We start from the raw sequence: 24,708 nt of genomic DNA, 5'->3' as shown, positions 1-24,708 counted from the left end.
TCTAGAGGCTGCTATATTTGCAAAAGGAGGCTCAACTAAGTATTGATGTAATATCTCTGTTAGGGTGCCCACATTTATGAACCTGTCTAATTTGGTTATGATGCATATTGCAGATTTTCTGTTAATCCAATAAACTTAATACCACTGCTGAAATACTACTACTTCCATAAGGCATGTCATATATTAAAAGGAAGTTGCTACTTTGAAAGCTCAGCCAATGATAAACAAAAATCCAAAGAATTAAGAGGGGTTCCCAAAATTTTTCATATGACTGTATGTATTGTAGAAGGCTCCCACTATGCTATTCAAAATATTAGTAATACAAATATATCAAGTGAATTTGAATTTCACTGAACTTCTGTGACAGACACAAAGATTCCAACAATTCATATTACCCTCTCAGAATGTACAATGTACAAAGAAAAACTAACTTCTTAAAACTGGTCCGGAAAACTGACATTTGCCTGTCTATGTTATTTCTTGTACTTTTAATAAATATTAGTGGTGTCACAAGCAACTGAGATGTCATAACCATAGAACATGCATAGTTGTGGTGTGCTACTTATGTCTTTGTTAGTTAATTATATTGGCTGTGAATGTCTGCCAAAACTTCCTTAAATACTTCCTGCTGTTTTTTTCTTTCTCCGAGTTGAAATGACATGATAAACTAGGGTGAAATAAAAATAAAATTTAGTGAGCTTTTGGCAGTACACATCATTTTGTATGGGAATCGAGGGTTTTACAGGAATAAATAAATCAAATATTTAAAACTACAAATGCAAACAGACAAAAAATATTAGTGTATGTTTCTTTACCAAACAGCAAAAAATCCCCACTGCAATACCTCATTTTTCCCTGTTCTGTCAGGTCTCCATCACTGTTCAGTATCGCAGTAAGCATCTTTAGTGTAGATGTTCCTGACTTACTTAGATTACTTCTCATTCCCAACAACCATCGAACCATTAGTTTTATACCTTGAATCTGAAAAAAAAAGAAACTTTTACTTTCATAACACCATTATTAACAGAAAAAAAATAAATGAAAGCTTTTAAATAATTGCTTCCAGTAATAAACTGCTATTGTAAATACTCCATATACTGTACATGTTAAGTTTAGAGTTAAATCGGACTCTCGAGAACTACATTATTTTGCTGTGGATAATGATAATCTCTCTCAGTGTTTCAAGTTATACATCACAGCCTAATTAGTCAAACGACCTGCTTTTATTGTCTACACATGTTTAACACTATCAATGCACACACACAATCATTTTGTGCACAGACAGATTCCAGTTTGTGAAGGGCCATGTTTTCAATCATCACCTTTGTTAAAGGTATTTTCACCTGCATATTTTTACCAACAGTAAGAGAGTCATAAGCATTTTATGCTTTATAAATGCACATTGACAAAAGTAAAACAAGTATAAACATTTGGATGTGTGTCTATTGCTGATACTATACTGATACAGAAATTGCACTTTACTTTGTACACATGACAATAAACTTGAACCTGAAGTGCAAATATACCTATCTGAACTTTCTATAAGCACACATTTTTATTTTTATCTGTAGTATATACCAGTTTGGACAGTGAACAGATTTTTAGTAGAGGTAGATATTCATTTTTTGTTGCCAAGTACTGTAATGTTGCCTTATGAGGTCTACCAAAGATACTATACCAACATTGAACAAGTTTTTCAGTTTATTGCTGATCAGTTGCTAGGTGCCAGAAGACTGCATGTCTAACGCTGGATGTACACAAAATGTACGGAAATGGTCAATACGGCCCTGTGCTTTAAGTATTAATTGTGTTTGAAAGTCCAATGACTTTCCTCCTAAAGTCACCCCTATTGGTTCTCCAATATCCTGTAGAATTAATTTACCAGTTGATGGTGACATGTATCCTATGCTGTAGGGAATGTTTTAATTAAAACGTGAACACAAAATGCAAACCTTTCCCACAATTTTTTTCCTACTCATATCCACTCCTGGGCTAAAAATAAATAAATAATAATTTGATACGGTTGAAAAATAAAAGAATCTGCCCTCTGCCTGGTGCTACCACGACAGGCTCTGAACCACCATGATCTTGAATTGAATTTTGTGGGTTTGAGGATGTTCTGTATAATACAGTATTGCCTTCCCACTAACATTAGAAAGCAGTAGCATGCTAACAGTTCGGATTCTGGTGCTTTACATTACAAGCAAGTTAAGGAAATGTTACTCGACAATTGATTACTTTAACTGTAAATGTAAGACATCTGTCTACTTACTGACATGGGAGATATAGACAAAAATTACAGTATTTCAAATGGATTCTTTTGGTGGTCTGATCTATTGGCATCAGTTGTTATTTTTTCCCTAAACACTGCTGTGTAGAATGCCAGTTTCTTTCGGATTCTTTCATATTTACTTAAACATAGCTTTTCATTTTTAAATTACATTCAACACTAGCATCATCCTAAACTGCATTAAGTGTTCGTGGACTTGGTCTGCAGTCACTCTGCACTAAACAAAACTAATCAAAATCACCAATGTCATTATCTAAAAATGCTTACTTACCTATGCATACAGAACGTTAACATAATGAGACAAATTTCAGTAACATTTTATTTGAAGGGTGTCTATATAGTGACGTTATAACATATGCATAATCATGGAATGGAATTTAAGAAGCAACACTTGATTAGTAATGAACCATTAAAATCAGTAATTGCAAGACATAAATATTAATTGTTCTTTTAAAAAAAATCAAAAAAAAAAACTTTTTTCGCAACACTGCGAAAGCTTCTGAGTTGCACAGCTTACATATGGCTTTACTTTTATCTAATTGTTCCTTATAGACTCACTGTTTGAATCTGCAGTATGTCCACACATCTGATTTAAGGGTAGGCACTGATTTCAGTTGAGGAGGAAATACAATTTTATGCTAAGTAGGGAAATGCTTTTTACATAGAAAGCCGTAAAAGGCACATTAGCAACACATACTGGATTGGAGGCCAAAAAACGAAGATAAGCAAAAATCTACATATAGTAATTGAGCAGGATAGAGGTTTAGAGAGAGAGAGATTGAACTTAAGACTTTAAGAATTGATATTGAATCATTTAAGCAAAAAATAAATCAATATTTTTACCCAGCCCTACATGACAATACAGATTGAATCCACTTAATGGCCCATCTGAACAGGTTTCACCCATCCAGTGGAATCTAACAGGGAAATTTCAGAAAACAGCAGCATCAATGGCATACTTAGCTACAACTTGGAACAATTAAGTACTTATGAACAAAATGCTATTTTTAACGGTTTCTTCACAAATTGATTCTATCTTAAAATATGAAAAGTTCAATGACATGCAGTTTCTTAAACATTTTTCTTTTATTTTAAAATATTATTGTGAATTAAATTTTATTCATTAAATGTTAGATTATAAAGTATGTTACAATTAATAACACAGTACTGTTTGTTAAATTTTCGGTGCAATTTATGGCTATAATCGTAAGCAACAATTTCAATTAATAAACATGTCCTGACTTGACATGCATACTGAAAGGTTTAAAACCACTTACACATATTTAATTTTAAATCTCTGCTAGTAGTTAACAAGGTTTGATAAAAACCAAAGAAAGATTAATAAAAAGCACTTACAACAAATGTATTTCCAATTATACTTATTAAATAAAATTCAGCTTACCTTCACCATAGTTTCTGGTGAAACCTCTTCATCAGGAACCCACAGTTTGGTTGTTTTTTTCCCAGGAAGCTAAAAAATAAAACAAATATTATTCTAAATAAACCTCTGTCCTAAACTTTGTATATATGAAACACAAAACCACTAGTAAACAAAAAACATGCAGTGTCTCATTTCTATAACTGTAGTATATCAGAATACATATCAACATGTCATGATTATAATGTTTGGTCACCTTGGACTGTTAAACTTTACAAGCAAAACAGTCCAGTAGTTTTCTCAACCACAACTCTCTTGCAAGTTTTAACTGGGCTAGGATTCTGCCTATACATACTATTATGAAAGCATGCCTAAATGCTATATTTTACCTATCAATATATGAATCCTGAAGATTTCAGTAAGTGTCATAGGAGCCTAAGCTATCCTGGTAGGAAAAATCAGAAACTATGCCTGACTGGCACAACATTCCATTATAAGGAACACTCAAACTTACAATCGCTTACCTGAACTTGCGCATCTTTGGTATCGAGGAAGGAATGCAGACATACAGAAAACGTGCAAAAGCCACAAAGACAGTACCCTATGCCCGATTTTAAGTGGACTTGGCTTATATGTGCCTCTACTTATCCATTCTCATAAAAGTAATTTTTTTCCCGGAAATTACCACAGTCAAAAGTAATACAGTATGTTAAATACTGACATTATCTGTAATGTTGGTGTAATATACACCAGTATACACTAAACAGCCACAACATTAAAACCACATGCCTAATATTTTGTAACTGCCCCTCATGCCGCCAAAACAGCTCTAACTTATTGAGACATGGACCTCACAAGACATTTGAAGGTGTCCTGTGGTATGAGGCACCATGTCGTTACCAACAGATCCTTTAAGTCCTGTAAATTGTGAAGTGGGAGCTCCATTGACTAAGACATGGGGAATTTGGAAGCCAATTTAATACCTTAAATTATTTGTCATGTTCCTCAAACCACACTATTTGCTGCATGGCAGGGCACAGTATCCTGCTGAAAAGAGGACACTGCCATCAGGGAATACCATTGCCATGAAGGGCCATATGTGGTCTGCAACAATCTCTAGGTAGGTGGTACCTGTCAAAGTAAAATCCACATGAAAGCAATAACCCATGGTTTCTCCGTAGAAATGGTTGAAATTGTAGCAGAACCTGTCGTAGCTGTTAACCCTTTGCACAGTGGCAGAAAAAACAGAACACAAGCTATTGGCTGTCACAACATTGGGCAAGTAGTAAGGTCAGCAAGCAGTGATACGACAGTGATTATAAATGTGATACAGTCGGTGATTTTCAGTCATGTAAATTGACATGGTCAGGCAAAGAGATCAGCAACTGCTGTCTGCAAGTTTGACATGCCCCACGAGTAAAAGTCATGTAATGGGATATTGGCCTTAGATATTTCATGTTTGTTTGAAATCTGTACTTCATTAATTTTTCCACTGGAATTCAATTAGGTTATCTCACTTATCTTATTTCATCAAAAGTCTCTATTCTTTAATCTAATTTACATGTCTAATTAAGAACATACAATTTTGATGAGAACAGGCCTTTCAGCCCAGCCCAGCTCATTAATGTCCATTTATATACCTCTCTCAAAAAATCAGTTAGAAAGCACCAGGAGTAAATTAAATACATTAAAGAAAATACTTTATTGCTATAACATCAGTTGCATTGAATTAGCTCAAATAGTGTGTGCTACTGACTTCTAGGGATAATAAAGAGAGAAAACTAATTTAAAAAAATTTACAAGAGAGAAATGATAAATTTTAATAAACATATGTTGAAATAGGCAAGAATAACCTAGCTGTGGTAACTGAAACTGGTCTTGAATTGATTGATTGAGGCCATTAAACTTTTGTACACAAACTGAGTATCCCAGTGATCATGGTAATCTAAATCATTTGTGGTTACAACAAATCTGTATGGGCTTAAATTGACTGCTTTGATAATATATAAATTGTTTCAGATTTCTTTGTTATTTGAATGCAAACTTTTATAAAGGAGCACCAAATTTTAATTATTTTACATTTTAATTTTTACTGTTAATTTTGTTAGTGTTATACAGGTAATATGTTGTTGAACCCTTGTTTAATAATATACCTTTGAAAGTTCTCTGTGAAAAATTCACATTCTGCTCAGAATGTGCCCTGTGACTTTCATTTACAAAATTAGTGCTGGCTCATCACACTTCACTAAAACACTACAATGAAGACAATGCCAATGTTTTTCATAATATTTATTATGTGCTTATGTGTTTAAACAAAGAGGAAAGTACCTTAATGATAAAAAAATCATTAAAGTCATTATTCTGCTAACAACCACTACTAAAAGACTTAGAGCATCCTATTAGTTAAATGATTGTTATACTTACCCTGTCATTCATAAGCAAATCTTTAACAATAAAGTTTGCCACCAATGACTTGAGTGGTGCTGCAAATTGTTCTGGTGCAAGCAGTGCTAAATGTCCAATTGTTGTTAAAGGTGTAACAAGCTGATCAAGATTAGCAGGATCCAGGCTTTTATGGAGGGGCTACAAATAAAAAAATAAACACTTAAGATCAAATATTCCTGTACCTTAATTGCCTAATATTCTATACAGTGATAAGCAAAGCAGATATGTTTCATTTTGCATATAGTTTCATATAATTGCCACAAAAATTATTTTTGCATGCAATTTAATAATTACAAAACATAAAACTCACTAAAATGATATACCATGGATGAAACCAGTGATTCCTTACTCTGCTGATCTCCTGGTCTCCATGGCTCCTTCAATGCATCTCCACATACTCTTACCTGCCTTAAATAAGTCCTGACTACACATCCATGCCACTGGTTCAGTCTTGCATGCCTTGCTCATTCTGGATCAGAGATAACAACATATATTCTCAATTTACCTATATCTATAAGCCAAACCAAACCTGGATCATTCAGGAGATATACCACCAGCTCCATATCCAATGGATTTTTGCATCAGAGAGGTGCCTTCAGAGTGTTTAAATAAGTGCTTTCTAGGCAAGCACCTCTTACCACACTCGGCATAAGAACAAGGTTCCCATGATTTTGCACATGGGGAAGAAGGATGCTGACGTGAAGAAAAAATACTATGTGGTAATGGAATGAATTTTGCTGGGCAAATCTAAGCTCAGTTTTGCTCACTACAGATGTTATAAAACTATACTACATCCATGTGATCACGTTACTTACATGATTTGTGAACATCAAACCTTTATAAAGCAAATGACTACAGAATATACAGTAATTATGTTGAAAATGAGTACTAAAACCCTTTGGAAACTTTATCAGCTCAAAGGGTACCAGACACACTTTTTTAAATATCAAGTCAACATGTATGATACACTGACTAAACATGAAATATTTCAAAACAAAAATGTATACCATAGGTTTACAGTACACATAGTCCACATAGTTAAATTGTAAGCAGTATTAAAAAAAAAGCCTCCAACCCAAATAAAGAACAATTTGACGAAAGGATGTCTCCGGTAGATCGCAATACAGTTTTATCTTTAATATATGTTAGCTATGGTGTTCTTCAGTAAATGTTAATAGAATGTTGTTGGACCTGTGTTTTAAGCTGCTCTGACAATTTCTGTTTTCAAAGACGATGCATATACCAGAAATATACCAGTATGCCACAAAGTTACTCCTTGTTCAATATTTGTCTTTACTAATTTTCACCATAGCCCTTCTTATGTTTCTTCAACACACCTATGTACAAGTAACAATAGTGATCCTTATGAAGACCACTGACTGAATGTATTTTGGGCAATGGTCTGAGAAAGAACCAAGAGCAGTATTCTCATAAGGAAAAACCCTTGTGGGTATAACATTCCTTATATATAGTACTCAAGTAGATACATCCGTTATTCACAGCCACACTGTTCAAAATTATTCAAATCTTAAACTTTGCCTACTTTCCCTATGAAATGTACACATAAATAATTATCAATCCCAATGCATGCATTTTAAATGCATCACATACACATATGATGCTGTCACTGTCTAAGAAGCCGAATACATGGAAAGGATAGACATGTTTAATTAAATTATCCTGTCAAAGATGTGTACTCAGTGAGGGCAGAATGTTCATCAGTTTGTTTTTTTTCAGGTTGTTACATAAATCTATAACAGAAATACTGACACATACTAAAAACATTGGGGACACTACTATGAATTTAAAAATAGTAAGTTCTGCTCATACTTTACATCTATTTAATGCTGTGTTTTCTACTGTAATCCTAGACATTTCTTTGGATGTACAGTATAGCCATTCAAAATTGCTTGCAGTTATAAATTAAAAATACTTTATGATAATACAGAAAATTTGTACACCACTGTGAGATGCAACAGTAAACATTCCATTTTTTAATATTAAACCCACTGTGTTCTATGGTGTGAAAGTGAAAATTATAAAGGGGTTTAACTGAATCTGGAACATGGATATAAAAAAAAAAAAAAACGGTTCAAACGTTTGCATGCCTATACTGTACAATGTTCAACAAACCATCAAAAATTGGGCAGAGGTTAGGATAGTTATCTGGTATAAAGCTGACCAATTAATTTATGAAGACTAGAAACTTTGTATGAAAGGATCGTTTTATGGCCTCCCTAATGTAGGCATTATGATTTTATAAGCGACTAGTAAAAAAAAAAAAAAATTTACAATAAAGACATAGTTCCAGGATACAAGTACAACATTCAAAGAAAAATGAAGGAAAACAGCATTTAAAAAGTTAAATAATGTTAAACAAATTTACTTTGCATTAACAAGAAATACAGCAACTACACTGAGAAAAATGGTGTCATTAACATGCAACACACAATAATAACACAACATTAAATTTAAATGATGCAGCTATTCTCACAGCTCAGTAATCAAAACAACTTCTTGGAAGTAGACTGAGTTACAAATCAACTCCTCACCTTGGATCTTTACCAAATACTGTAAACATATTTTATAATATTTTCTTTCAGTTTTAAATTAAACAACTACAAGAAGTAACATTTTGAAATTTCTGTTCTTTTTCATATGAACCTTTATTTTATTTTTCTGTATAAACTATATACTTCTGTATAACTAATTTTATGAAAGGATTTATATACAGTATAACTTCAAAACTATTTATATTTTAGGGGGTATTTAAAATTTGCGTAAGACCTATGGGATTTTGTATCCCCCGAAGCAGCAAAGGACCGACATGCTGTTTCTCAAAGGGAATATATGATTAATTCTGACCCAGATTTTAACTGCAATCTAGCACAATTGTTACTACACAGAAATTGTATCTATCAGCAACTGATACATTGCGATTGCTCACATGCAGAACTTTGTTTAAATACCCCAGTTCTATTTTACTGGTACTGCAACATGCACAGCAACATTGTACTTGGAATGCTTAAGTGAAATGCTAAAATATGTTACCTTGGCAATCATTTGCATAATCAAAGGGGTCTATACACATAAAAAATACAACAATCCATACCTCGAAAATCTGTGCAAACTGAGTGTCTCTTGAGGAGAATATTGCATGTATACAATGAATAGCGTATTTGGCTTGGCGTGGAGGGCCCTTCTTAGCCTTATTTTGTAAAACTGGAAGCAACACACTGAAAAGACAAAAATAAAATGTAAAATTCAATTTAATGTTATTAGCATAAAGATAAAGTCAGTATTTCCACACAAGGTTAAAGGATAGCTGCCATCCTAAACTACGAGTTTGTATTCCAATGGAAAAACTACCATGTCTGTAATGATCTGCCTCATGTCATCAGACAAAAAATTAGTCATCCTTGGCTAAATCTTATCTAATAGTGTGTAACAAGATCATATAACAGCTTCAGATCTGGCTGGCACTGAATCCACCAGTTTGCGGATGTAGACAACGACAATTTGCATCTGGCAACAAATCCTGCAGTTTGACCAGATTGGTCAGATGGCTCCGTCAGCTTTTTACTCATTGCTCCAAACAGCCCCATAGATTTCTATTGAATTTAAATTTAGGGATTTTGAGATGGAGTCTAGATGCGAGAATGCTTCAGAACGTTTCATATGATTATTTTTGTCTTGGAAGACTGGGTAGCCAGTCTGTGTTCTGAGATGAGGCACAAAAGCAACATCATGGTTGTCCAGTATCCCAATGTGTTAAATCATTGGGAATTTTATATTTAAGTGTGTCACATCGCCATTTTGCAGTCTCACCATTGTGTGCTCTGCTATACTGTTGCTAGGTGCACCACATCTCGAATGCTTAGCTTTACAGTTCTGCATAGCATACAGTGCATCCTCCAAGATTACGAATCCAGCAGGCAAGCTGTTTCCTACTCTTCACGTTTTGAAAGTGATTTCTCAGAGTTTAAATCCCATCACAGTTCCTCGGATGTACATGCATCTCCTGGTGTGGTTAACATTGTTCTCATAGTTATTCAAATCCAAGTCCAAATAACAGTTTTCAGTAAGAAACAGGTTACTAAAACTACTACTTATTCAGGCTTTACACATAATGATTTACAATGCTTGATCGGCCCATCAGTCTCTCACAAACTTGCATAATCCAAGGCAGTATCATGGGAATCAAAGCCTATCCTGGCAGAACTGGAAGCAAGACAGGAGACAATCCTGGACAGTGCACCAGTCCATCGCAGGGGCCAGTCATACACACATATACTGGAACCAATTTGCAAACACCAACCAACCTTATCTTCATGTTTTTAGTGAGCATGGGAGGAAAACCCTTGAAGAAACAGGAAAAGATCCAAGCATGGGATTCAAACCTACTAACCACTGTTCTAACATGCCATCTACTTCCTTTATAGACTTAATTGTTTAGCAAGTGCTCCCTCTTAATTATTACTTGTTGAATCATTCAATAAGACAGCCAACAGTTCATCTGAAATAAAAACAGTCCTTTGTAACAGTGAAAAATAAAGTCAGAAATAACAACAGTCGATGCTGATTAGACTATTATTTGACCAAAAAAAAACATGTTCAGAAATTTTTCAGTTTGGAATTGAGATTTATTTAGTATGTTTAATATCTAAGCTAACAAGGTACTGCTTGCATGCTTCTTCTATAAATGTTAAAACACTCACGATTTGATATGAGGAAAACTCTCCTCCAGTTTATTTCCAGTGTTCTTAAATATTTGTAGAGCTGCCTCTGCTACTTTCTCATCATCCATTTTCAGGCAACCCAGAAGAGACTCAAATGTTTCCGCAGAGTGGAAGGAGACAGGATGAGTAAAAGAAAGCACCTGCAAATCAAAATAGTCACATTTAACTTTAGTTTCATTGATTACATATGCAAAAAATGTAATTTTCTCTTTAAATACTTAATTATATTAATTTTATCCATTTTTTTATTATATGCATGACTTATGCATGAACACAATTTGCCCTACTATTACAAACTAGGAACAATTTATTTATGTTTTTTTTAAACTCATTTTTATATTAACTTTATAAATTTTTATTGTGTTGTCTTTGCAAACATTGTTCTTTTTATAAATAAACTATTTTAAACAACGTAGTTGATATGTTATTTATGCATGCATTGCTTCTTTATAGTTTAGACATGCACGTGAAAAATCCCATAAAAATCTACCGAACACAAACACAATGCACATTTCCTCACTACACATCTTATTCAAACAAAACAAATTATTTGTCAACAACAACATCCTTTTCCCCTCAAATAATAATGCTAGATATTTCCATAGAGAAATAAACTAATGCAACAACCTAAGCCACATCTACTGGTTCTTCTGGATCTGGAGAAATAGACACTGCAATGCATAGATTAAAACTCAACATGACAATCATTAGCACTTTGTCTAAGGGGACTTACATGGTTAAGATAATGTAAGATAATGCTGGGTCAAGGAGAAGTCTGGGGGGAGGGGGGAATTAATTAGCAGCCTTGAGATTTCAAGTTCAGTTTCTCAGCAACTACACCACACTGCCTATGGCATGTAAGAATTATTTTTTTACTAGTAAAAACATACATTATCTAATATCCTCTATTTAGTGAGTTAAGAATGTATTTCCAGACAAATTGTACCCCATAGCAAACATTCTATAAGAGTTATCTTACATAGGAACAGATTGCCAATGAACTTCACAACTTTAGTTTTAATTAATGAATAAATACTTGGCACAACATATTTTCAGCACATTGTTATGAATACTCATGTGCCTATTAAAGCCATTTTTGGGCTGTCAGTGCAGCACTGTGGTTAGAGTACTGGACTTTAAAGCAAAAGGTTGCCAATTTAACCTTTACCTCAGAACCAAAATGAAATATCATCGATAAAAGTGAAATCACTTTTTTTTTTTATTTACCAATGCAGTAGAAGGAGTATATGCTGCATGGAGCTTAGTGCAGTTTTCCCATTGTGTAGTTCAGTTTTTATCCCACACCCCCAAAATTTAAGTTAATTGTTAAGTCTTTACTGGCTCTTTGTGAATGGGCATTTTGATGGACTGACACCTTATCCAGGATTGCCTTGTGCCCAATATTGCTAGGATAAGCCGTGGCAGTGGAAATCAGGTACAAATTAAACAGGTCTGAAAATATTATATTACACACAATCTGGAAAAAAAAAAACTCAATGATCGGTTTATTTTCCTACTTTTACAAGACTGTGAGAATTTCTGGTCTGTATAAACAAAAACTCAAAATATTCCATACTAGGATTAAAGACATTAATTAACCTAACATGCAAATATCTGAGATGTGGAAGGAAATATAGGTACATGCAGAAAACTCAAATGGGTATAGAGAATATGTAAACTATATAAAAACAGACTTGACAAGAACTCTCCTGACACAAGTGACCATGGCTATTAATATTCTGAATATGAAACAAAAAACAAGAAGTAAAATACCTTAAGCAACTCAAGACCTGCTCTGATTGCCTGTTCAGTTGGTACTCCCTCCTCCTCATCATCAGCTGTACCATCGATTGATTTATTCACTTGCTTGATAAGAGCGCTAAAGGAAAAATACATTTAAAAACCCTCTTAAGATTTCTGCAAAGGAGTGACAAAAAGAATAAAGGCTTTACATCAACCACTCTACCTAATGGACTCTGAATCAATGTGCACTGGAGCAATCCTCTCCAAAAGGAATTTCACCATTTCAAGGAAAGGATTGCTTGGTTGCTTGGGACTTCCAAGTTTCTTAGTAATTTCTCTCTGGAGAAAGAAACAATAATGAATACAAAAAAAACCACAAAATTCCAGGCTAAGTTATATTATTTTTAGAGACATTTCAAAAATTCCACTGTATTAAAATAAATGTTGCATACAGTATATAGTTAAAACTTACCTAGATGTGGCACTAAATTTAGTTAAAACCAGTTGACTACTGTATAAACACATCTAATAAACAAATGTTCTTACAATAGCAACAGTTTTGCATTACAAAAGCACACTCATATGCTAAAATATAACTCTAAAATTCCTGAACACATGGTACATTAAAAACAAAAAAATCTTGAAATTATTTTCCCCCCTCATTAAATTATCGGCATAATACTAAATGAAGGGCAGTGTTTTTTTTTTTTTTTATATATACTTACCACACATCCTTCAGCTTGTTTACAAAAACAAGCAGGGCTGACAAGAGTTTCCAGTTGGTTGCGAATCCTTTCATCTTCTTCAAGCACTTGGGTGAATTTCTTCATGAAATCTTGGGCTTTACCAGGATCTGGAAGATTTCCTGGTTTTTTTTTATAAATAAAAAATTACATTTATTATGGTGCTAAGCACAAATGTGCACAGAACCTCATATGTGTTGTTTTTGTCTTTACAATTATTTCACTTGTTCAGATAAAGCTGCACCCATTTACAGTGGTGTGAAAAACTATTTGCCCCTTCATGATGTCTTATTCTTTTGCATGTTTGTCACACAAAATGTTTCTGATCATCAAACACATTTAACCATTAGTCAAATATAACACAAGTAAACACAAAATGCAGTTTTTAAATGATGGTTTTTATTATTTAGGCAGAAAAAAAATCCAAACCTACATGGCCCTGTGTGAAAAGTAATTGCCCCTTGTTAAAAAATAACCTAACTGTGGTGTATCACACCTGAGTTCAATTTCCGTAGCCACCCCCAGGCCTGATTACTGCCACACCTGTTTCAATCAAGAAATCACTTAAATAGGAGCTGCCTGACACAGAGAAGTAGACCAAAAGCACCTCAAAAGCTAGACATCATGCCAAGATCCAAAGAAATTCAGGAACAAATGAGAACAGAAGTAATTGAGATCTATCAGTCTGGTAAAGGTTATAAAGCCATTTCTAAAGCTTTGGGACTCCAGCGACCCACAGTGAGAGCCATTATCCACAAATGGCAAAAACATGGAACAGTGGTGAACCTTCCCAGGAGTGGCCGGCCGACCAAAATTACCCCAAGAGCGCAGAGACGACTCATCCGAGAGGTCACACAAGACCCCAGGACAACGTCTAAAGAACTGCAGGACTCACTTGCCTCAATTAAGGTCAGTGTTCACGACTCCACCATAAGAAAGAGACTGGGCAAAAACGGCCTGCATGGCAGATTTCCAAGACGCAAACCACTGTTAAGCAAAAGAACATTAGGGCTCGTCTCAATTTTGCTAAGAAACATCTCAATGATTGCCAAGACTTTTGGGAAAATACCTTGTGGACTGATGAGACAAAAATTGAACTTTTTGAAAGGCAAATGTCCCGTTACATCTGGCGTAAAAGGAACACAGCATTTCAGAAAAAGAACATCATACCAACAATAAAATATGGTGGTGGTAGTGTGATGGTCTGGGGTTGTTTTGCTGCTTCAGGACCTGGAAGGCTTGCTGTGATAGATGGAACTATGAATTCTACCGTCTACCAAAACATCCTGAAGGAGAATGTCCGGCCATCTGTTCGTCAACTCAAGCTGAAGCGATCTTGGGTGCTGCAACAAGACAATGACCCAAAACACACCAGCAAATCCACCTCTGAATGGCTGAAGAAAAACAAAATGAAGACTTTGGAGTGGCCTAGTCAAAGTCCTGACCTGAATCCAATTGAGATGCTATGGCATGACCTTAAAAAGGCGGTTCATGCTAGAAAACCCTCAAATAAAGCTGAATTACAACAATTCTGCAAAGATGAGTGTGCCAAAATTCCTCCAGAGCGCTGTAAAAGACTCATTGCAAGTTATCGCAAACGCTTGATTGCAGTTATTGCTGCTAAGGGTGGCCCAACCAGTTATTAGGTTCAGGGGGCAATTACTTTTTCACACAGGGCCATGTAGGTTTGAATTTTTTTCTCCCTAAATAATAAAAACCATCATTTAAAAACTGCATTTTGTGTTTACTTGTGTTATATTTGACTAATGGTTAAATGTGTTTGATGATCAGAAACATTTTGTGTGACAAACATGCAAAAGAATAAGAAATCAGGAAGGGGGCAAATAGTTTTTCACACCACTGTAATTCACTAAAACTCACCTTATTAGGCACATACAGCCATCTTACCTAACAATGGGATTTATGCAACTAAGTAATAAGACAGCTATCCAACAAAAGACTCAAGATCACATTTTGCACTTGTGAACAAGACTATGTACAGTACTCCAACATTAATTCATAAATCATATCATATAATGGCCAATTGAATTCATTTTTGGTAAAATACCTAAGATCAAATTCTTCTACTGTTAAGAGTAAAAGATAAATATGGAGAAAACAGGTCAAATTGTGCAAATATTCTGCCATGCAGTTAGATTAAATATTCATTACAGTACCTACATAAAAATTTCCAATGCCCAGACATAATTGTAAATTAAATCTGCTTTACTTCTAGTAGGCTGTCTCAAAGCATAGAAGATAATTTAGCACAGTTAAACCCCTTAGAGGAAAGTAATTTGAAATGTTATGTTTAAAAAAAGGAAAACCAAACAGAGAGAAAAAACATACAAGTACTTACGCGTAATGACCATTACTTTCGTGAAGATAGCTTTGCTTGAAGTATCTGACTAAATTTTAAAGTGCAAAAGTTGATAACCATTAAAGGAAAGTACAGTATTTGAAAAACTAAATAATTTATTTAATGTTTTATTAAATGTAGCATTTTTGCTAAGTTGTAATTAATTTTTCGTTTAATTTCTGCCTCAGCATCACATCATATACACTAAATATTGGAAAAACAACATCATAGCAAAGAGCTAGTAAACATTTTTTTATTTATATTTTCAATTTACACCCTTTTTTATTGCCCTCCACCTCTGCTGTTCTAATAAGAAAACAAAATGACCACTGGAATTAAAATTTACTTTTTTAAATAATGCACAGAATGGTATTGAAACAATGCAAGTCTAGCTTCCACAGGGTGAAAAAATAAAAATTGCCAAAGGCTACAAAAGCTTTATTTATATTGAAATTAAATTACAACTTAATTCACATACTAAGTAATTAAAGTAATAAAGTACTACAAGGAATACTTCAGCAAAGGTTGTGCAAAACTGCTGCATGCCCATTAAACACCTATGAAATTGTTTCTCAATCCTGGACCTGAAGGAAATGTGTGGATCAGAGGCAGTCAATTCCTTCCTTTAATTTCTTATTAAGCCTTTTCTATGAAAACAGACTGTACAACTAAAGGTTTTTATTTAAGGCCTGTAAAACAAAAGCTTTTTCTGTTTTGTTAACGTTTAAGTCTTGTATTTATTTAATACTGCTGTAAGTGAATAACAATACCAACTAATTGCTGCTAACACTTAGAACGTACACATATGAACAGCCTGACTTTGTTAGTTCCACCCGTTTGTAATTATCAGGAAATATAAATATACTGTGATGGGTGGCCACAGTCGTTACCTGGCTGGGACGGCAATGGAATGGAAGGACCGTGGGAGAGAGGATCGCTACTGCAATAGTCCCCTGGGATGCTAGAAATAAATGTGTGTTGCCTTTGACTTGTGTCTCTTTGCCTATCTATGTCTGGGTTTGGGGAGCTGTACACCCTGGTATTTCAAAATACATATACACGCACACAATATATATGAGAACATGCAAAGTCCAAAGGCTTAAAGAAAACCAACTTTACACCAATCAAAAAAGTTAGGGCATTTATTCAAATGGGAGCTACCAGTTCAATATACACAGACACAGCAATCAAGCAGTGACTGGGCCAGGTCAGTGGTTGGGTTAAAATGTTTCCTGCATTAACCATCTGCTGATAGACGTGTTACGTGGGGAGACTGCAAATGTGCAGTTGCCTCAGTGGGTGTGCCGCGAACCTGCAGTTGCCTTGGCAACAGATAAGAAACCCACACAGATGCATCAGCTGTGTTTTAGCAGACAGCACAGTTGGGGAGTGTCTCAAAAGAGCTAAAAAATCTCAAATACCCCTTCCGCCCAAACTTGGTTCACACCGGTGTGGACAAAGCAACTGCTTAGACACGAGAGAACATCAGCATTGACATGCACAGCACTAGGACAGTGGCAAAAAGCACTCACATCCATCTATCAAATTCTTTAGAAAATTCTGGATTCCACAGAACTGGGAATGACAACAAAGCAGCTTTTAAGTCCAAGAAGGCCCAATCATCAGACAATAGCTCGTTTTTTTTCTGCCCTTTTGTCAGGTCATTGAGATGGGTGGCTCTATGTGCAAAATTGGGAACGAATCATCTGTAATAACTTGCAATTCTAAGAAAAGCTGGAACTTGCTTCTGCATTTCCGGATGTGGACACGTAAGTGCCTCACCCATCTTGTCCAACTGAGGTTTGATCAAACCATTTCCTATAGAGTAATGCATCTCTGACAAACCTAATTTACACTTCTTAGGGTTAGGTGTCAACCCAGCCCATCTCAAACTGTCAAGCACCGCTTGAAGGCAGTCAAGATGCAACCTCCAATAATTACTAAAAATGACCACATCATCAAGATACACTCCAGCATAAGTGGAATGGTGTCACAGAATCTGATTCATCATCCACTTAAAAGTCAAGGAGTGGTGAATGTGGTCTTCTCACAACTGGACTCCGTTAGGGGCACCTGCCAGCACCCCTTCATGAGATCTAGGGTGAAAGTCTCTCCAACAAGTCATCAAAATGTGGCATTGGATAGGGATGAAACTTGGAGAACTTATTCAAGCTTCTAAAATCTATACAGAACAAAACCAAGCCATCCATTTTTGAGACCAGAACTACTGGGCTTTGCCACTCACTCTTATATTTGCAATTTACTCCCAGCTCAAGCATCTGCTTCACCTCCTTGCATATCACCATTCTTGTTGCTTTCAAAAGATGATACAGGTGCATCTGTATTTAATGGCGGGTTCCATTATGATCCTGTGTTCCACAATTTCCATCTGGACATGACCGAAAAGACATCAGAGTTCTTCCGATTAGCGACGGCAACTCAGTCTTCTGGGTGTCCGTCAAATCATCACTAATAGAGGGCTGACGAGGCCAACACCTCCTGGGGCTTGTGCCACTCCTTCAAAAGATTCACATGCAAGATTTGTACAGGCTTTCGTCGCCCAGGAATTCTGATTTCATAATTTACAGGAGACGTATGTTATACCACTATTGCCAGACCCAGCCACTTCGCCTGAAATTTATGTGGGTCAACCAGGATCAAATCCAGTACTCGACCACTATTTTTAATTCTCAAAGTTTGCTTTTCTTTTCATAATTTCGTTTTTGCACCTCCTAGCATGCCAACCCCCCAAATATTCCCTGTAAACTGGAGGACCTGCTTAAAGAACTGGATACAGATTTACATCATTCCCATGACGAAACAATTGCAGGTTAAGGGCCTTGCTCAAGGGCAAAATGGAGTAGAGTCACTTCCTACTATAAAGTCTGGTTGAAGAGGGACAATGGGCTGTGGTTGTTTTTGAAGGTTTGTGCTAGGCATCTTGGTTTCACTGAAGGGTACTATTAAAATAACAGCATAAAAACATTTTAGACAATTGTGTGTTCCTAACTTTCTGTCAACAGTTTGGAGAAGGCCCTTTACTATCCCAGCATGACTATGCCCCTGAGCACAAAGAAAGGTCATTAAAGACAAGGTTTAACAAGTTTGGTGTAAAGAAACTTGAGTGGCCTACCAAGAACCCTGACTTCAACATTACTAAACATCTTTGGGACAATTTAACAATGCCAGTTGCATGCTAAATATTTCTATCCAAAATTAGTACCTGACCTCACAAATGCTGTTTAGGCTCAATCGGCACAAATTCCCACAGATTCACTCCAAAATCTTGTGGAACGCTTTCTGAAAAAAGTGAAGGCTGCCCATGGTTTTGAAATGGGATATCCAACAAGCTCATATACAGTAGGTTTAATGGTCAAGTATCCACAAACGTTTTGGCCATATCTATATACATCCAACATCTGTCTGTATGCTTTTATGAGAGAACTACTGCATATACTCGCATAGAAGTCAGGTCTTGAAACCTGAAAAATAGATCATAAAAATCAGGCCCCCGTCTTAAATGCCTGCTCAAAAATACAACCCTTAACGTTTTTTGTTTTTTTTTTACATCTTGCTTCCTCCAATCTTGCACCAGTTTCTCAGACACATCGAATTTTGTTGCAGCAGCGCAGTTACTAATTTCATTTGCCACTTCGAGTTTTAATTTAAAACCAGCTTCATATTTTCTTCTGATTGAACGCTCCATCGTAGATAAGGGGTGCTCTTACGATAAAGGTGTATGAGGGTGCGAGATACAAAAAAAACGAAACAGTGCAAAAGTCACTTTGGAATAGTTTGGATATTACTGTGTGGTCATATAGGCACAATCCATAGTAAAAAAGTGCAGTGTGCTCCATGAGTATCTCTCAGGTGGGCATTAGCATATCATAATCTCTTGGACCAATAGTGCAAGTTTTCTGCATTCAACTTACATGACCAACATTATAAAATAATGGAAATTATATGGTAAAATCAAGCCCCGACTTATCCGCGGGAGAACTTAAACATGAGTATATACAGTACTTAGATTTAGATCTGGCTTTTTTTCTATAATTTGGTTGAACATTCCAGTCGATTTTGTGACTTCTCTCATCACGCTAAGCACCATAGTTTGCTTGAGGTACCAATTTATTTGCGCAAATCTGAGAGAGTGGCTGCGGGGCACTCCTCACTTACGCGCCAGCCTTCGTTCGAATCAGTCTACCTCACACCAAGTGTTGGAGCATACCTTGCCTCTGCTTAGCTAGTGATACCTGTTTGTCAACAGACATTATCATCTACAGATTGTTAAGGAGTAATGTTTGACGTTTTTGAGAGCAAGATCAGAGGTACTTGTGTTTTAGAGGGTAGCTGCTGATTGCCAGAGATATTACGGTCACCTGCTTTTCTCCCCACGCAGGGGACAATTTCCTGTCAGAGCTGAACACAATCAGATACAGGGCCAGCATTTGACGTTGGAGCATACATACCTTCCACTTGGCCAGAATTGCATTTTTTTCAAGTTTGCCTTGTTTCACTACTATGTGGACGGAGTTGCGGAGGACAGCTAGCAGCATATACATAAATCACACCTTTATCTTCTGTAGATCCGAACTAGCATTGCACTGAATAGACAGCATTTTGCGATTCTCATGTTTCTGTGACAGAAAGTGCGACGGTGCAGGTACTGCTCTGTGCTCCCTCTTTCAATTTTAGGGGCCTCTTGAACCCAACACCGTTGATAATGTAACCACATGAGCTGTGCAATGAGGACAAATCACAATGAGCAAAGGGATGGTTTAAAAAAAAAAAAGGCGTACAGTGCTTTTATTAAAAAAAAAACCTGCGTCCAAAAAAAAAGTGCAGTGCTCAAAGTTAAATGAACAATCAATCTGTAAAAAGAGGTGATAAAAGTGGAGGTTAAAATTCAAATTAAATAAATCCTTTAAAACGAGGTTAATGTCAACAAGAAGTTGTCCTTTATATAAAAAAAAAGCTCTCTCTCTCTCTCACACACACACACACACACAGGCTTTTTCTCTCCTCCTGCCTTCTTCACTAACCCCCATCCCTTTTCTTGTTCTTTGTCTTCTTTTGTTTCTATTATTTCTTGTGCCGGCCCGTACCTAAATGCTGCATTGTCTCAATCACGCACCGCAGGAAGCCAATGAAACAATTAAGAACGATCACACCTTCAGTTGTAGGTGTGTCTCACCCCAATTACCTCGTTAACTCCACGCAGCTGCACTTGTGCACCCATGGAGACAGACACGGCCAATGGATTATTTAAAAAAGAAAATAAGCCATTCTTTCGGACCCACTATGCCATAGAAAGCTATATGTTTTTGAAGTTGCACTGTCTAGCAAAAGGTAAATGGGATGCTAGAGGTCATGCACCACTGGGAATAAAGCCAAAAAAAAAAAAAAAAAAAAAAACACATTGAATAACTTTGTGCACACTCATACACATATTTATACTTGTTCGTATAGAAATATTTTTCAGATACTGTTAAAAAAAACTAAAAATAAATTAACAATTTACAGAAAAAATTAATGCTGACAGGAAACTTATTTTACAGGACCACAGAGTATGAAAGTCACTATTGTGATGCAAATACCAGGCTTCCTATTGTAATCTGTATATTGAGGGTTTCAGGCAATGAGAAAGAATATTGTAGTTTTTGGGATATGAGAATCTGTGGCTGGGGGCCTTCAGATAAAACACACTTTACACTTATAAAATGCTTCATCCTTTAAAGTAATTCTTGACTCAGACGTTGAAAAATAACATGGATTCAAGACATTTTTTGTTCTACGCTACCATAAAAACACAAAAATCATTCTGTGATATTTCTTTTTTAGGAAATTATGCTACTGACATTCTGAGCCTGAAGCCAGCCTCAGTTACATTAAGAAATACAATTTCTATCAAAAATATCTTCATTATTTCCATAAACATTCCAAAGAACAAGCAGGGATTGCATTACAAAAGAAAATCTTGAATTGAAAGAACAGGTTCTACATTTCATTATAACATTAACGAAAACTTACTTTAGGTTGTTTGATCAAGTCAAGCAAATCTTTAACATTATGCCTCAATGCATTTTGACATTTCCACATCTCATTCAAAGCTCTGTAAAGGAAAGGATACATTTCTGGTAAGATTTTTTCAAAGTTTATCTGCAAGAGAACACACTGTTATGCACAAACTATTTAGTGAATTAAAAGAAAAAGTGCTAGGACTTTTACTGCAACATACACAAACAAACAAACAAATAAGTTTGAACGTGCCATTTTTAAGATTACACAAAATATGACAAGGAGTATGCATGGAGCATGCAACAACCAACATACTTCCAACTGGTAAAAGTACTTAGATAAAGAAATTGTAATTTCTAAGCAAAACATTAATATAAAACCCAGAAAGAATATGAAATACAAAATCTTAAAAGAGAATTAAAAAGTTTATGTTGTTGAACTCTAGACATTCTCAAGGCAAAAATAAAAAACCTTTAACAAAAGAACGCAACAACGACACACAGTTAATTTGTAACAAGGATAAAATCAAGGATGAATATTTCCAAATCCTACAATGCATTATCATATCTTTTATGATTACGGAGGACTTTAAATATTTGATTTCATTTAAGACAGCTGTGTAAAAGAAAACAGAAAGCCAGGTGCATTCCTACAATTTCATGTTATGATATGCAGAATATAATTTCCAAATATTTATGCACCTCATATAGATATTTAAACATAAATAAAGTCAAGTCCAGTCAATTTTAAAAAGTAAAATGGTCATATTAGTTCAGAAAGAGAAAACGTAATTAAAGCAGAGGCCTCATTCACATAATAAGGATGGACTTGAGCCTATGTCAAAGTACCTAATCATGTTCTTAATGGAAATAATGATGTCTTAAGAAACAACTTTATTACATAATTTGATTAATTAGCTTCAGCAGTCAGATTTGACAGACTCTTGTTTATCATAAACTGTATGCTCTTACCGAGTTTGCACCATAAAAATAACATCTTCTGTATATACCTTAGATTGGTTCATATATTTCTAAATATTAAAGTTGAGTAAGCACAGTTTAAGTCTAGCAATATGTAGGAAAAGAAAACATACTTCACTGCATTGAAGTCCAGTGTGGCATAAAGATAATACAAACATTTCATCCTTTCTGTTGTTTCCAAGTTGTGAGGAACCATGTACTGGGCAAATATGCGCTCCACAAGTAACCTGAAAAGAAAAAAAATATATATATTAAACAAACAAATTCAGTAACACTGTGAGCCAAAGTATTTATTGCAAAACTATAATGACCGGTAAGTAATTAGTTTTTTATGCATAAATGCAACATTCAAACTTTTCAAAGTCCAATTTAGATGCATGCAGGTAAGCAGCACAACAAGCGGCATTGAAAGCAACTACTTCATGCCTGCTATGCTGGAAAATGTTTTTCCTCTACAAATGGTGACCAATCAAGGAATAAGTTATTGTAATGAGCAGGATACAATCAAGGAATGTCCACAAAATAAGCACAAACCAATCAAGAGTGCGATTAGAGTATTGTTTTCTTAACACTAGAATTACCAGAGCCTACAAAAAAACTCGTAGGTCCGTCCCACCTTAAATCACTTCTTAAAACCGTTCTTACCTCTCCGCCAGTGTCTTTTGTTAATCTAAATGTGCTGATAAAAGAAAAGCTGCAAGTAGCCGGCTATTCCATCCCCCACCAATTTAGAACGTGCCGAACTTCTCCCAGCTCATGCCTTGATTGATTATCTGGGAGTGAAGTGGAGTTTTAGAGTGGAAATAATAGATTATTAGATTATTTGGAATACACGCATTTCACGTGTGTTCTGTTTCTACAGTAATCCGTGTAAACACATTTTTAAAACAGAAACGTTTTTCATATTGTAGTAGTATATGACAAAATGTAAGCATAAACTATATAATGTATGAAGCCTAAAGTCCAAATATCAAACACTTTCACAAAAGGTACAAATACAACAGAACAAGTATGCTTTTATTCAAAAATATAACTGCAGAAAAAAGCCACCTTAGCATGCCACATTGACACATACTTACTACAACTGCCACGGTAGCGTAATGGTATCAGCCGTTGACTAGTATTCAAAAGCTCATGAGTTCGATCCCACGCGATTCAGTTTTGAGACGTAAACTGCTCTTATTCTTACTATTTTATAATAAAAACATACATTTGATTTCAGTGTGTAACAGCCAGTGTAATTTATGATACTTGTAAAGGTTAGTTTTTTTTTTTTTATTCACGTTTCATTCTCTCAGTCATGTTCAGGATCCATCCCTTAATCTGAGAATGCTGTTTTCACATAAAGATACGCTGTAGCTCTGCAGTGTACTTGTGACTGCATTCTCGTACCAATGCTTGCGAATTGAAGTGCCTGCGTGCACTTTTCGTGGCATTACACGTCTATTTTTTTGAGCATGCCCGTGTCGCTCAAACACAGGAACATAAGTTGGTGTACAAGTATAACAAAACAAGGGCACTTTTATTCTAGACTATAAGTGAAGAAAAAATAAAGCAAGTTACAGTAGGCGGTTGATACGACAGCTTGCGTGGTGCAATGCTAAGAACTGCTGATTTCCGATCCATGCTATATAAAATCATCACATTCAAATATTAACAGTTCCCACACACCCTTCCTACATTCACGACATGTGTACTTGTTGCAGTGTACACATCTCTCTGTGCTATGGTTCCTATTACACTCAATGAGCACCTGACACTGTACTCTTCCCTATATAAATAACATTTGAGTATAGCGCGTCTCCAAATAAATCACATTTGAGTTATAGCGCGTCTTTATGTGAAAAAAGCAGTGTCTGGGGTTCGTGAACGTGACTGAGAGAACGGAACTGAATTAAAAAAAAAAAAAAAGATAGCCTTTACAATTATCATGCATTTACACTGGCTCTTACAGACTGACTGAAATCAAATGTATGTTTTTATTCTAAAATAGTTCAATACATGCAATATTAT

The 24,708-nt window shown here is 35.4% G+C and overlaps 1 protein-coding gene across 2 annotated transcripts in view; it reads right to left on the bottom strand.

Moving 5' to 3' along the window:
- Positions 1-24,708, bottom strand: part of pds5b (PDS5 cohesin associated factor B) — a 159,428-nt gene that overhangs the window by 43,268 nt on the left and 91,452 nt on the right. For both annotated transcript variants that reach the window (XM_039745755.1, XM_039745756.1), the window contains exons 13-23: positions 22,809-22,922; positions 21,728-21,809; positions 15,698-15,746; positions 13,321-13,460; positions 12,819-12,934; positions 12,626-12,731; positions 10,832-10,992; positions 9,226-9,349; positions 6,093-6,251; positions 3,693-3,761; positions 845-981 (exon numbers count right to left, since the gene is read on the bottom strand). In XM_039745755.1, coding sequence (XP_039601689.1) covers positions 845-981; positions 3,693-3,761; positions 6,093-6,251; positions 9,226-9,349; positions 10,832-10,992; positions 12,626-12,731; positions 12,819-12,934; positions 13,321-13,460; positions 15,698-15,746; positions 21,728-21,809; positions 22,809-22,922 — 1,257 coding nt within the window. The remainder of the gene's footprint in view (positions 1-844; positions 982-3,692; positions 3,762-6,092; positions 6,252-9,225; positions 9,350-10,831; positions 10,993-12,625; positions 12,732-12,818; positions 12,935-13,320; positions 13,461-15,697; positions 15,747-21,727; positions 21,810-22,808; positions 22,923-24,708) is intronic.

The sequence above is a fragment of the Polypterus senegalus genome, chromosome 2 (genome assembly GCF_016835505.1).
Source record: "Polypterus senegalus isolate Bchr_013 chromosome 2, ASM1683550v1, whole genome shotgun sequence".
Classification (NCBI taxonomy): domain Eukaryota; kingdom Metazoa; phylum Chordata; class Cladistia; order Polypteriformes; family Polypteridae; genus Polypterus; species Polypterus senegalus.
This window is presented reverse-complemented; position numbering and strand designations above follow the sequence as displayed.